General features: G+C 40.6%; 1 protein-coding gene across 6 annotated transcripts in view; it reads left to right on the top strand.

The window, feature by feature from the left end:
* IARS1 (isoleucyl-tRNA synthetase 1) overlaps positions 1-15,244 on the top strand; it is a 98,454-nt gene that overhangs the window by 51,414 nt on the left and 31,796 nt on the right. For all 6 annotated transcript variants that reach the window (XM_081065725.1, XM_081065723.1, XM_081065720.1 and 3 more), the window contains exons 26-30: positions 2,064-2,238; positions 4,455-4,567; positions 6,168-6,263; positions 7,082-7,258; positions 8,096-8,201. In XM_081065725.1, the coding sequence (XP_080921851.1) occupies positions 2,064-2,238; positions 4,455-4,567; positions 6,168-6,263; positions 7,082-7,258; positions 8,096-8,201 (667 nt within the window). The remainder of the gene's footprint in view (positions 1-2,063; positions 2,239-4,454; positions 4,568-6,167; positions 6,264-7,081; positions 7,259-8,095; positions 8,202-15,244) is intronic.

Genomic DNA, 15,244 nt, shown 5'->3' with positions numbered 1-15,244 from the left:
TTTATTGTGTATAGCCGTATATGTAAATTTAACTATCCATGAAATTTTACACTTTGTTTAAAATCATTCTGAATTTTTACAGTGTAATTATAATTCTTTAAAAATGATATCAAGGTCAATGAATTTCTTTAACTTAGTTGGATCATTTATACTTTCATCCGCTTCTCTTCCCCAAAGTCCTTTTTGATAATTAACAAAAAGACTTTGTTCCTTCAAATTATACAAGTAACAAATGAACACGTTAGTTGTAAACAGTTGGTATCACTAGCACAGAGTATAACTTGAGTCCCTTCCTATCCTGCTGGATCCCAGTAATTCCGTCCCCTCCTAGGGCTGTTCGCTAAGGTATGTCCTGCCAGAGTTGTTCCTAGCACTTTACACACATGTACACACATTTTACAAACATGTACATACACTTGTACAGACATATGCATCACCGTTGGTTTTGTTTGTGCATACAGAGTGTATATAGTCTTTAACTTGCTTTTTTTCACTTAGATTTTTTTTTTTTTTTTTAGAAATACAGACATGGGGTTTTTTACATTTGTTTTTTTTTTTTTAATTGGGGAACATTGGGAAACAGTGTGTTTCTCCAGGGCCCATCAGCTCCAAGTCATTGTCCTTCAATTTAGTTGTGAAGGGCGCAGCTCACCGACCCAGGTGGGAATCCAACCGGCAACCCTGTTGTTCAGAGCTCGCACTATAACCAACTGAACCATCTGGCCGCCCCCACTTAGAATTTCTTAAAGGGCATCCCATGTGAAGACATAGAGATCTATTTTATTCTTTTTAACATCTGCATAATGTTCATTTCTGGCTATATCATAATTTAGTTAATTTCTCTCCTATTGTGGGAAATGTAGGTTACTCATTACAAACAAAAGATTTGTGTATATCACTGTGCATATGTCAGGTATGGATGTTGCATAGATTCCTAGAAGTGAAGAGTCTAAATTAGTGTCAGTTGTCCTTCCAAAAGCTTTATTCCGTAATGTTTTAAAAACAAATATATCATACTTTGAATTTTATTTTTATTTCTTTCACCAGTGGTATTTAAATTTATTATTGTAGAAATATTAATATCTATGTTGGTTTTGAATTGCTTGAGAATTCCAGGTAAATATTAGAAACTAAAGAGGTAAATTTTGTCATTAATGCTCGCAGATGTGGATAAAAATAGAATACATGTAAATGGGAATGTAAATAGGATATCTTAATCACTATAATGAGGTCACATGATACAGTTAAGCATTATGGCAAAACTAGACATTTCCTTACAACTTGCTCCAATCTACAGTTCCATGATATCTTTTTCATATTTCCTGTGCTCTCCTGCTGCGTTAGTAATCCTTAATTAGCACAATGGAGGCATGAAATATTATGATTGACAGATTCTTCTTGTTAGTTAACCTTGTGCATTGAAATTGCTGAACAAATGTTACCCCTGAGAGGTGAAATTCATATTTCTAATTCTAGAGTCTTTTTAGTTACGCTATGCTCAACTGTCTTGACTGATCTGGACAAGAAAGATTTTTTTCATACCATACAATTCAGTGGTTTTTAGTATTTATAGAGTTGTGCAACCAGTCACCACAATTTTATAACATTTATAACATAAAGAAACTCAATTTATAACATAAAGAAACATTTATAACATAAAGAAACCCAATACCCATTAGCTTTCATGCACCATTTTTCCTTTAAGATCCCACCATCTCTAGCAACCATGAATAGGTTTTCTGTCTCTGGGTGTGCCTACTCTGAACATTTCATATAAATAGAATCATATAATGTATGGTCTTTTGTGTCTGACTTGTTTCACTTAGTACCAGGGTCATTTGTGTTATAGCATGAATCAATGTTTCTTTCCTTTATATTGCTAAATAATAGTCCATTGTATAGATGGACCGCACTTTTTTATCCATTCACAGCTGATGGATATTTGGGTTGTTGCACTTTTTGGTTATTGTGAATAATGTTGCAATGAACGTTTGTATGTAATTTTTTGTGGACATATGTTTTCATTTCTCTCATTTTTGTTTCATCTTGTCCACCAACCATAGGAATTAAATGTTCGAAAAGTTACACTGTCTACAGATAAAAAGAAGTATGGCATTCGCCTAAGGGCAGAACCGGATCACATGGTCTTGGGGAAGCGCCTGAAGGGAGCATTCAAGGCGGTGATGGCATGCATCAAGCAGCTGAGCAGTGAGGAGCTGGAGCAATTCCAGAAGAGTGGTGTGTATTTCTTCCAGCGGGCCACTCCTCAGCCTGGTGGGGTCTTACTCTTAGATATTTACTGTCACAGCCTTTTCTTAAAAGCCCTTCTGGTCAGAAAAATGTTTATTATGAATAATTCTGAAACTTTAGAAATAATTAAAGAAGATAATAATGATCCATCCCCCATTTATTTAATATACTTTGAATACCCACTCTCTGCTGTTAGGTGCTGGGGCACTGTTAAAATCCTGATTTATTTCCTTCTACTTACATATGTAGTCATATAATTAACATTACAAAATAGCGATCACACTATAATTTCATGTTTTTCACTCATTTTTACATTTTATGTTTTCATTCACTTTTTTTATTTTGTATTTTTAATTTGCATTATAAACATTTCTGTGTGTTAATCTTTAAAATACTATTTCAATAACTGCACAATTTGCTTTCATATGGATACCTGATAATGTTTTTAAGCAGTCTTTTATTGTTGATGCTTTCTGTTGTTTCCATTCTTTTAATATTATATATAATATTTCAGTGAATGTTTTCACATGTAAATATGTTATGGAATTGATTCATTTTGGCTAGATTTCTAGATAGAAATTACTGAATCAGATGGGTAGCCCTTAGATTACCATTGAATTCTATAAATGCTCATGTACCCTAGGAAATCTACCTTAGTACAACAGAGAACATAGACCTCGGAGGCTTCATTACCAGCCAGTGGCATAAACTGTCACTGTTATCAAATGTTGCTAGTGGAGAAAAACAGATGATTACTTTTAGGGGTGTCACAATGAAGACGAAAATATTCCAATAAATAAATAAATAAAAAGATTAAAGTGTTGGAGAATGGGATCTAACATTGAGGTTTGGAGCTTTTTGTGAAAGAGAACTGGGTCAGAGCTTATCACAGTTTCTGAAATATCTAGAATCCATATTTTGTTCTCTTAATTGGGCAAGACTGGATTTGTTCATTCAGCAAAAAATTTTTAAAGCCCTTCTGTTTGGCTGGTCCTGGGAACATAGAATTGAATAAGACTAACACTGTCCTCATGGTACTGAAGATACATGGAAATAATCATAGTTCTGATAAGTACTCTGAAGGAAACGTGCAAGATAGTGTGAGGAGGTTAGGAAAGGGGACTCAATCCTGTCCCATCTCCCTTAGCGAGCCTCCATGTGCCCGCCCAGGAGTTCTCAGCTCCGTCATGATTAGAATTATACTTGGTCTTACTGTGGCTGCTTGACATTCTCCAGCTCTCCTAGGGCACAGGTGTTTGAGTATTAGGGCTCCTTCTGAAGCTGAAAACTGTAAGTACGGAGGTGACATAAGGAGACATTTAAAGACTCCAGTCAGATGAGTCATTATGGAAATTGGGGAAAATGTCCCTAATTTCCCCCAAACTTGTTAGATAAAATTTATCAAGCATGAGAGACTAGCAAGTAAAAGTTGAGTCATAACTAATTTAATGTGGTATATTAAATTAATAAAATTTTTTATCAATCTTCAAGTCACAAATTTAAGTTGGTTCACCAGGTGGCCAAAATATCAAAAATTCCTGAAATAAACCTTATTTGAAACCAAAAAAACTGCACTTTTTAAACTGTACTTTCTGAATAGACTGTTCTGCACTGATGGAAAGCAAAATAGTTTTTCAGAACACAGTGACATGAGGTGAGAATGACAGCCCAATGCTCGGAGAGCAAGAACGTCATTGTGGGTTATCTCAGCGCACTTCCTGAAGGGGGAACTTGCCCTCCTCAGCTGTTTATATATTCTGCCTGCTGTGGACGGGCGTGACACTCAGAATTTCACACTCTTCACCTCATTTCACCCACCACACTGCACCTGCTCATAGTAATTGAAGCAGGTCCTACTATCAGTGAGTGCTGGGCCTAAGTCTGATTGGACTCTGCAGACATCACGATGCTCTGTATTTACGGAGGGGCTTCATGGCCTCTTGACATGTATCTTCCGACCTGGGAGCTTATATATACACTATACATTGGTGGTGACCTAGTTGTCCTCCAGGCAGCATGGTGCACTATAAAGATTTGTTACATCCTTGATGACAACAAGGACATGTATCAGGAGGACGTGGTATCTTGAAGCCTCTGTAATTTAATGCTGGGAAGTTTCTATCAAAAAATGGTGCAATGTGCTCATAACAGGATGGCTGGAAGAGGGCGGGGACTGAGTAACAGTGGCAGTTGCTTCTCTACAGGGACCATTGTTGTGGGAGGCCATGAATTGCATGAGGAAGACATTCGCCTCATGTACACCTTTGATCAGGCACCAGGTGGGACGGCGCAGTTTGAAGCACATTCGGATGCTCAGGTATTTTTCTGTTCCCTAGAACATTTCTTTACCACACGATAAGAACATAGAGGAGAAAGTATTTACTTGTGCCTTTCCTGACAGTGTTGATGGCTTGTGTCGGGGCAAAATAAACCAGTTACTTATTTCAGATTGGCTTGTTAAACTCCTCTATTAGATGCTCTTTAGATAGGCATATCTTTAACCAGTGCATAAGTAGACGTTTTGTGATTTCCACATACGAGTAATTGTCCTAAGTGTTGGGTTGTACAAAAATGAGTAAGATGTAATCCCACCCTTTAAGGAATAAGTCAGTCATGGAGACAGGAATGTAAGCCAGTTACTGAGGCCTGATAAGTTATCTTGCAGAAATAAGTACAGAAGAGCTCCTCTCCAAAGTCTGGGGTAGAGGTGGGGCTGGTTAGGTAGCCTTCCTGAAGAGGGTATCCAGGCAGTTTGGGATTCTGGGGTGAGCATTTTTTTATTGCGATGGATCTTTTTACTCCTGACCAGACTTCTCCAGGCAGACATGTTGTAAGACCTCCAGTGTGGGAATAGGGGGCTTGCGGGAGCCCCTTTGTGCCTACCATGCCACATGCAGGGGAGAGTAGGGGTACCTTGTATGAAGAGGCCATCCTCCTCAGGCCTTTGCACAGGGGCTTGGATTCGATGTAGACAGAACTGCATGTGGGCAGACGGGTAAGGAGCCGGAGGTGAGGAACGAAGGAAGGGGTGCGGGGCGATTTAAACATTGAGAGGATGCAGTTCTTCCTGAGTACAGCCAGTGTGAGGGTGGGCCTAAAGAAGTGGTCTACACGGAAGGGAGTGTATCTCGATGTTTCTGAGTTTCTTGACATGGTTTGTGTGTTGACGGCTATGGTCGCCCTGCCCTGATTCATCATCCATTTCCAGTTCTACTTTCTACATCTTCAAGAAGTTTAACTTCTCTGATTGAGCTTCTTCAAAGGTAAGTGGGGGTGGTGCCTAATTTACAGTACATCCCCCTCTGCATAGGAGTGATACTCATTATTAGCGCATCATCACTGACAACCTTCAGAACAGATGAGACAGAACAGTATACAAAGCTGACACGAAGATGGCCATTTAAACCCAATCATGTAAAAAGTACTTTGTTCCATTGTAGAAATTCTCTTGAATCACACTTACAAACCAAAGGATAAAAAGAAGTCATGGTTTAAGAAAATAACAGATGGCTGCTTGGAGGCCTTCAGTCCATTCATGTGGTGGAGTCGTTGTGAGACGTTGTGCTGCTGTCAGGGCTTCATGACTGTTGGGCTTATGTATCAGAAGAGTTGATATTATTAGATAGACAAACAGCAGAGTTACATGAGAGACTAACAAAGCTGTTCACGGGATCTCCTATGAGAAGCACCCTGAGGAAGGAAAGGAAGCTGTGCCTCTCTCCAAAGACGAAGAAATCCCTGCTTACAAACAAGGACCCGAACTGTGGAGAAACTACATTAACAATGTCCTTTGTGAAAAAATAATGCTGTATATTAGACTTGCCAGAATTTAGTTTTAAATAGCACTTCACTGAGTTCGAAAGAACCATTTTTCCTCATTTGGTTTATGGCACGGTATGCTCTGTTCATTCCTACAGGCTTTAGTTCTCTTAGATGTCAGCCCTGACCAGTCGATGGTGGATGAAGGGATGGCTCGGGAAGTCATCAATCGCATCCAGAAACTTCGCAAAAAGGTTTGTCAGGTTAAGAACAAGCTACTGTTTTGGAGTTTCATTTTTTATTTGTTTGTTTGTTTTGGTCGTTGGGGAGCATCGGAGAGGTAGGTAATGTAAACAATAGTAATAGAGTAATGATAATTAGTTACTAATCTATAGTCCATTCAGATTGTACTCTGCAGGACAGTTAGGCCCTTTCCCCTCCCTACTTGTTCACTCCCCAGCTGGACATGGCTCTTGTTTCTCTGACCAGAAGCTTTCAACCAACCTGTGCCCCTTGTCTTCCTCTTGCAGTTCCCTGGGGCTTCCACAAAATTATCTGAATCAATAGCCATCCTGACTGGTGCATAAAGGAATCATAGAGTACTGGGTTTCCCTGAAGAGAGCAGAGGTGCAGTCAAGTCAGCATGGCAGGGCTTCTAGCTCGGTGGGGAGATTGTTGGATCTGGAGAGAGAGCTGGCTCTTGTTTATCTGGGGGCTACGGGCCAGGTCAGGCACCCAGAACCCATTGCCTGCCCCTACCACATGCGAGAGGCAGGAGGCGTGTGCCCCAACGAGGGCTCCCACCAGCCCTCCATACACCGTGTTTGAGGTCTGCAGCTCGGTCTGAAGAGGCCACTTCCAGTGGATACACAGGCTGCTTGTGAGCTCTGTCTTAGTTCAGAGCTTCGTGAGCGGGCTCTCGCTATGTCACTCCTTTGTTTCAGAGAAGGACTGGGCAGGAAACTACCTTCCATAATGATTCAGTATGGGATTGTCACCCTTTGTTCAGTGGCACCTTACATTTTGATTAACAAAGTACTTACCTTTTTTAATTTTCTGTATGTGCTTTCAGTGCAATCTGGTTCCAACTGATGAAATAACAGTTTATTACACGGCAAAGTCTGAAGGAAAATATCTAAATACCATTATTGAAAGCCACACGGAGTTCATATGTGCTACCATAAAGGCTCCCTTGAAACCATATCCAGTTCCTCCATCAGATAAAATCCTTATTCAAGAAAAAATGCAGGTGAGTTCTGAGTTCTGTTGAGCTATTAAGACATTTAATATTAATTAGACTTTATGTTAAGATTGTTTAGTCACATCTTGAGAGTCTGTCCCCTCAGGAGAGACTGATACAGGGGTCAGTCCTGAAGTGTTGCTCTGGATGGTGGTCAGCAGGGTCAAAGATACGATGTCCAGAATAGGAGATGGGGTGGGACGGTAGAGCTGTTCTCATGGCAGTTCTCTTGGGGAAGGTTGCCAGGAAGTACATAAGAACTGTCAGGATATTGAATGGCTATATGGGCCTGCTGCATCTAAAACTAGAAAAGTGAATATTGTGGATTCTGGAAATTATTGTTCAAGCACACGGCAGTTGACTTGGAAAGCAGTTAACTTTTGTGGTAGTAGGTTATACATAAAATTAAAATTTCATTTCTTATTGGTACATTTTAGGTGTAACTGGAAATCCTATAGCAAGACATGGCCAAAGTTGGTCATTTATAACGGGGAAAAATTCTGTCAGTCGGTCATTCAGTTACTTGCTCCTTGTCTTGTTCCAACTTTATATGGGACAAATAAGACTGACAAGCAAGGGCTAAAAGTGACTATCTTCAAGTCACTTTTGGAGTCACTATCTTCAAGTCACAAGATGGTTTCATTTTTTATTTTGCATAGTTTAAGGAAAAAACAAGGCAAAAAGAAAAATATGAAGCAACAATTGTAGTTCTTGACTCTTTTAGTGACAGAGTTTAGCTCTCAGAATTGTATAGAGCTCTTGTTCGTAGAAGAAATAGTTTCTGTGTTAGTTGCTAACACTGGTCAGATGCTGTGGTTACTCAATCTCATGTTCCCATGTGCTCAGTTAAAGGGGTCTGACCTGGACATTACACTCACCAGAGGATTATGCAAGCCAGGCCCTGCTTGTGCATATGTCAATCTTAACATTTGTACAAATGGCAATGAGCAAGGTAAGAGTATATGAATTCCATGACTTGTACTTTACTTTTTAGTTAAACCTATGAATATCTTTAAGGCTATTACAAAATTGGTAAAATCGGGTAACTTTTTAATTGTCATCAAAATGAACCCACAAAAGTAAATTATTGGATTTGCACTACTAGGAAGATGGAGTAGACATACTTTTCCCTATTCCACCCTCAAAGTACAACTAAATACCCTGCACATTATATATAAAAACCAACATCAGAAGACTGTTTTGTACTGGTCTCCTTCTGTCAATAATCAGTGTTATTGGTGGACCAGCCCTTTTTGTTTGTATTATGATTGCAAGACACCCTTCAGCTGACCATCAGGAAACTTTGAAAAGGTACAGATTTATTACTTACAAAACATGGATATTTCTCAATACATCTGAGGCCACACAGCAAGGTCGCGGGGGTGGGGGGGAGAGAGACAGAGATCATGCAAGCACACACATGCAAAAGCCTGGGGTTCTGCTTCTCTTGGGGTCAAGGGTAGGGGCCTAGGGTTTCACAGACTCTTCTATTGGTGAACTTAAAACATAAAAGTGGGAATTTAAAGCATGGGAAGAGAACACAACAAGTAGCCCAAATGATCAGTTACTGAAATCAGCCAAGATCTCTAAAACAAAGGAGCCTCAGTGTGTGGAGGCAGTCTGCCTTAGCCTGACTTTTTGTCTAGTCATGTGGCTATCAATGTGTTTATTGGAGATAGCTGGCTTTAAAATGGATGCCTAGTCAATCAAAGCTTAAGTCAAACACTTGCCTTTCAAAAAAGAAAGAAGGGAAGGTAGAGGAAGGAAGAGGAAGGTAAGTCAGGGCTTACAGTACAAAGACTTACAGGTGGAGGGAAGGAGGCAGACCAGCTAGGGACTTTGGGACCAAGCAACAAAACAGCACTGTATTCTCTGGTTTTCCATTTTGCCTCATATGTATCCCAGACTTGGAGATGAAGAAGCCAGAAATCTGAAAATGTCAATAAGCAGAAACAAAAACACCCCAGCAAAATCCTGTTCTCTTTAGACGAAGGACCAGGAGAAGGACAACCTAGCAAGTCAGAAAGCTTCTATAAACAATACTATCCTCCAGCCAAACACGACAACAAAACTATGGCCCTAATACCACTTACACCAGCAAAGGCCAGGTGGGGAGCCTACACTTCCACATTTGGCAGGCTGAAGAGCCTCAAGCCTTCACCGCCATGGTAGTGTCAGAGAAGACGATAGGGAGCTGGGACTGTCATCCTGCCTGGGTGGTAAGCAGCCCCTCTGCCTAGTAGTGTCAGTGTAGATCATGTGGAGAGCCTGAACTTCCATCCCGACCAGGCAACAAAGCATCTCTTCCCTTCGCCTTTGCCCAGTGGTAATAAGGCCACATACCCCCATCACCCTGATGAGGTGTCAGTGAAAGCCATGTGGGGAGCAATAAGGAGGCACTCCATCTCTTCACACCTAGAAAAGTGTCAGTGGAGGCCTAGAGAAAAGTGTGAACTCAATCTTCCTCTCCCCAGCAAAATGACAAGGAGCCCTAACTTCAGTGTCAATGATAGGGAACCTGTACTTATCCTCCCACCAAACAATAATGAAGCAATGCCACCTCTCCCCTGCCAGTGTGATGTCAAGCAGTCAGCTAAAATAGAGGGTTTAAGTAACAACCAGAGTCTCATAAAATCTAACGTGTCCGGGTTCTAATTGAAAATTACACTCATATCAAGAACCAGGAAGATCTTAAACTAAATGAAAAAAAGACCATCAATACATGTGAACACCAAGATAACAGAAATATTAAAATTATCTGATGGAATATGAAGCAGCCAGAATAAAAATGCTTCACAAAACAGTTGCAAACACAATGGAAACAAAGGAAAATAAAAGCCTCCTCAAAGAAATAGAAGACATAAAGAATAAGAATTTTAGAACTGAAAAATACAATACCTAAAATATAAAAACTCAGTAGATAGACTCAACAACAAAAGAGATGGTAAAAAATCCTTGAACTGAAAGAACAATAGAATTAACCCATCCTGAACAACAGAGTTTTGTGTGTTTTTTTCCCCTTTCTTCCACCTCACCATCAACTCAAGCAATTGTTTCTCAGTCTAGTTGTGTAGGACACAGCTCCCTGGCCCATGCTGGTATTATGAGCGCTTCTCCCGGCTGAGGCAGTCAGTCCCCAGTCATAGGTTGGCTGCTCACAGTACCTCACAGCAGCTCTTGCAGGCTGCCAGCCACTCATGCTGAACGCTGGCTACTCACTCAGTGGCAGCATAGCCCACGGCAGCACACAGCACCTCACACTGGTTGCCTGCCACTCACGCTGGCCACCAGCCACTCATGGCAGCACAGGGTAGCCCACGGTAGCGCACAGCAGCTCACGATGGTTACTGGCCACTGTATACTGGCCACTCATGGAAGTAAACAGCAGCACTCAGGAGCCCACAGCAGCTCACGCCAATCTCCGGCTGCTCACAGCAACCCAGCTCCAGGGAGAGTTGTTGTTCACAATCCTAGCTGTAGAGGGCACAGTTCACTGGCCCATGTGGGAATCGAGCCGGCAACCTCAGCGTTAGAAGCACGGCGCTCCAACCACCTGAGCCACGGGGCTGGTCCCAACAGAGAGTTTATAAAAATAAAGCCTCAAGGATCTGTGGAATAATGTTTAATATTCTTGTCACTGAATTCTGGGGAAAAGGGAAGAAAGGACAGGACTGAAAAAGTATTCAAAGAAATAATGGCTGACAGCTTCCTAAATTTGGCAAAATACGTAAACCTACAGATTTCAAGAAGTTGAGGGAAATGCACACAGAGCACACCCAAAAGAAGCTGCATCAACACATAGCATAGTCAATGTGAATGAACTAATCAGAAACAGTTTTGGGGACACAAAGAAAAAACCGAGAGTTGTTAGAAGGGTGTGGGGGGGGGGTTGGGGATAAGGGGAAAGATGAAGGGATTTGGAAGCAGCTGGCAACCACAAGATGGCCTCGGGGTTTTTTTGAAAATTAATTTGGGGAAGGTATTCAATAATGTTGTAAAGATTTTGTTGGGTATCCGATGGACATGCGTCCTATTTGGGAGACCACCTCAGGGATACTGTGGATACCTGATCATGGCATTGTACACCAGAAGCTAAACATTAATGAATGCCAACTATAATTTTATATATATAATGTGATGGTTCAGTGTGAGGGATATAAATGATGAACATCCAAGTATTACCTTGTCTTGTACACCTGAAACTAATAAATAAATAAATAAATAAATAAATAAATAAAACACATAGCATAGTCAAACTTCTGAGAACTTAAGGTAAAGAAAACATCTTGAAAGCTAAGAGATGTGTAACATCTAACTTACCGGGGTAAAACAATTTGAATAATACTGGATTTCTTATCAGAAACCATGGAGACCAAAAGGTAAAAAAGGACAACATTTCTGTACTAACTACCAAGAATTTTATATTAAGCAAACATATCTTTCAGGATGAAAAGAAAAATTTTAAGACATTGTCAGATGAAGGAACAGTAGAAGAATTTGTTGTTAGCAAGACTTTTCCTAAAGGAATAGCTAAAGGAAATTCTTAAAACAAAATTATACAAAGGGGAATTTGGGGACATCAGGACAGAAGAAAGAACAATGGAAAGAGTCAAAACATAGAGTCAGGAAGGAAGAAAACTTTCCTTCCTGAATTTTTTAAATTATGTTGGATAGTTGCAACAGAAAGTATTAACATTTCTGTGCATGGCAAGAAATATTTAAGACATTGATAAATAGGGAAAAGCAAAGGGATGTAAAGGGAGGTGAGGTTTTTACACTTTTCTGAAACTGGTAAAATGTTAAGACCAGTAGACTAGGGGAGAGAGAGAGAGAGAGATGTATATATATATATATATATATATATACATATATATACATATATATATATATACATATATACATATATATATATATATACATATATATATGTATATATATATATATATAAAACGTACCACCTGGTGCAACCACTTAAAAAAAGCATATACCAAATGATACATACAAAAACACTAGACAAAAATAGAGTTCTAAAATACGTTCAGAAAACCCACAGGAATCTTGGGAAAAATAAAACAGAACAAATAGAAAGCAGAAAAATAAGTTGGAAGACTTAATATCAGTAATTACACTAAATGTGAATGGTTTAAATTGGCAGAGTGTTAACACCACATTACCTGGCTGTATGCTATATGTAAAAGAGTTCATATATGACAGTATAGGTTGGTTGAAAGTAAAAAGATAGAGATACCATGTAAACACTAATCAGAATAAGCAGGAATTTCTATGTTCTTTTCAATAATGATGATTTCATAACAAGAAAGTCACCAATGACATTAAAGAATGATACAACTGTCAATCCACAAGGAAAATAAATGATCATAACTGTGTATGTACCTAACAGAGTTGCAAAATACATGAAACCAAAACTGATAAGTCTTAAAGGAGAATTATAGTTTGAGAATTGAACATACCTCTTTGAACAATTGATAGAACAGCTAGACAGAAAATCGGAATCAACATTTATGGAATACCGCACCCAACAGTAGCAGAATGCACATTCTATTTAAGCTCCCACAGAACATTTACCAAAATACATTATAGCCTCGGCCTTAAAACAAACATCAACCAATTTAAGAGTTGAAATCATATAGTGTTATGTTCTCTGACCATCATAGAATCAAACCATAAATGTGTGAAAGAAAAAAAAAGATAAAAGTAAAATCTCCATGCACTTGGCAATGAAACAACATACTTCTAAATAACCCATGATCTGGGAAAAAGTATCAAGGAATCATAAAGAAAGCTGAGTGAAAGGGAAAATGAACATCAAATTATGTAGAGTGTAGCTAATTTATATGTCTAAGGACTAACATTAGAAGAGAAGATTCCGATGACTACAAGAGGTCCAAGATGGCAGAGTAGATAAATGTTGTGCTTCCCTCCTCCTGAGACATTAAAATTACAACTAAATTATAGAACAAGCAACCTGGAGAACCATCGGAAGTCTGGCTGAACAGTTCTATAACTAAGAATATAAAGAAGGCTCCACATCATTTTTGGTAGGAGAGGCAGAGACATAAAACGGGCCAGCCCCACAACTGCATACAGCAGTTGAGAGGAGGGATATCTCAGCCACGGAGTTCCCCCCTACCCCGAAGGAGTGCGGAACCCAACCCCACATGGGGCTCCCCATCCGCCACAAAATCTGGTGATGAAAAACATTGGGGAACCCAACCATTGCTGCTGGAAATCCAGACGTCCTCTTAAAGGGTCTGTGCGTAGACTCACTCACTTGCAGGCCCTCAATCTGGGCTTCATCGGAGGGATGGTGACTTGGGAGGAGTCAGAGACATAAAGGGAGAGACTGAGTTGTCTGGCTTCAGGGCAAGGACCGACGGGACATTTGCCGTTTTTCCTGTGTAGATAGAATCTTCTCATGCAGCCTACAGGGGTGCACCATCTTTCCGGTGTTCAGCCCTCCCCCACACGGCCAAACCTGAATCTGCACTGGTCTGATGCTCTGCTCACTCCACCCTGGTGACTCCCTGGGACCCCACCTCATCCTATTTGTGCAATGCCACAGGCATATTCTCAGCCAGCAGCCAGCCCTGCCCACTTCGCATTCTTTGTTGGACAGCTCCCAGGAATTTTCAGGCCACAGGTGGGTGGCAGCTAGTCTCAGTGTGCTCTGAGACTTACTGAGTAGCTCCAGGTTCAGCACTGCCACCAAACTGGAATCTACATTAACTACCCTGTTTCCCCAAAAGTGCGCCCCAATTAAGATTTCAGACAGACAGATGCATTTAGTACGTTATGACGATGTTCCAGAAGACAACATGACTGTATTGAAATAAATGTAGATTGTGGTACATGAAAAAATAAGACATCCCCTGAAAATAAGCCCTAATGGAGCAAAAATTAATATAAGACCCGTCTTATTTTCAGGGAAACACGGTAGTAAACATGACTCATGCCACCCTGGTGTATTCCTGAGACTCCGCCTCATCCAACTCCTGTACTGTGTGAGGCTCTATCAGCCTCTGAGCCTTGCAGGAGCTGGCAGGCAACCACACTCCGTGGGGTTCCCTGGCCTTTTTGTGTAGCTACTGGTACTAGTGGCAGACATCCTCAATTCACAGTGTAGCTTCTCCCATACGTGCCATCTCCAACAAAGCAACCAACCATGGATCACTTTGTACCACCTACCAGGTAGTCCTAAGTCAAAGCAGTGGCTGACCATGGCCTGCACTGGAGCCTCTACCAAGTCGCCCCAGAACCAACATACCTATGGGTTGGCTTCAGACCATAGCAGAGCACCACACAACACCATAAGTGGCACGTACAAAGGGCAGTCTCAGCAGGTACCAGAGCTTGCTGGGACAAATCCCGCTCTATGAGGTAAGCCCCCTATACAGCAGCCAGTAAGCTGTGGATGTGGACAAACCCCACCGCCAGTAAGCCTGAGGGTCAATCTCACGTACTGACATGCCAAGAGCAACCAAAGCTCAACTATAACAGCAGGGCACACACAACCCACACACGGAATACTCCTTGAGTACCCATAGCTACCCGTAGGTGAGTAGGGAGATTGCACCACTGGACTTCACAAGCGCTCTACTATATAAGACCACCCAACCAAGACTGGGAGACGTAGCAAGTCTACCATAGAAACAAAAGCCAAAAGGAGGAAACAAATATGTCCCAAGTGAAAGAATAGGAGAAAACGCTTTAAAAAGAACTAAACAAAATGGAAGCAAGCAACCTACCAGACACAGTTGAAAACAATGGTTACAGGATGTTCAGTTAACTTAGGAAAGAATAGATGAACTTAGTGACAACTTCAACAAAATGATAGTAGCATTAAAAAAGACAAACCATTAAAGAAAAAAACAATCAGAAATAATGCAGTAACTTAAATGAAGAATGCTCTCAAGGAAGCACCAGCAAGCTAGATGAAGCAGAGGATCAAATCAGCAATTTAGAAGACAAGGTAGC

Source organism: Rhinolophus hipposideros (genome assembly GCF_964194185.1).
Source record: "Rhinolophus hipposideros genome assembly, chromosome: 11".
Taxonomy (NCBI): Eukaryota; Metazoa; Chordata; class Mammalia; order Chiroptera; family Rhinolophidae; genus Rhinolophus; species Rhinolophus hipposideros.
The sequence above is the reverse complement of the archived record's forward strand: the minus strand, read 5'-3'. Positions and strand labels throughout refer to the sequence as shown.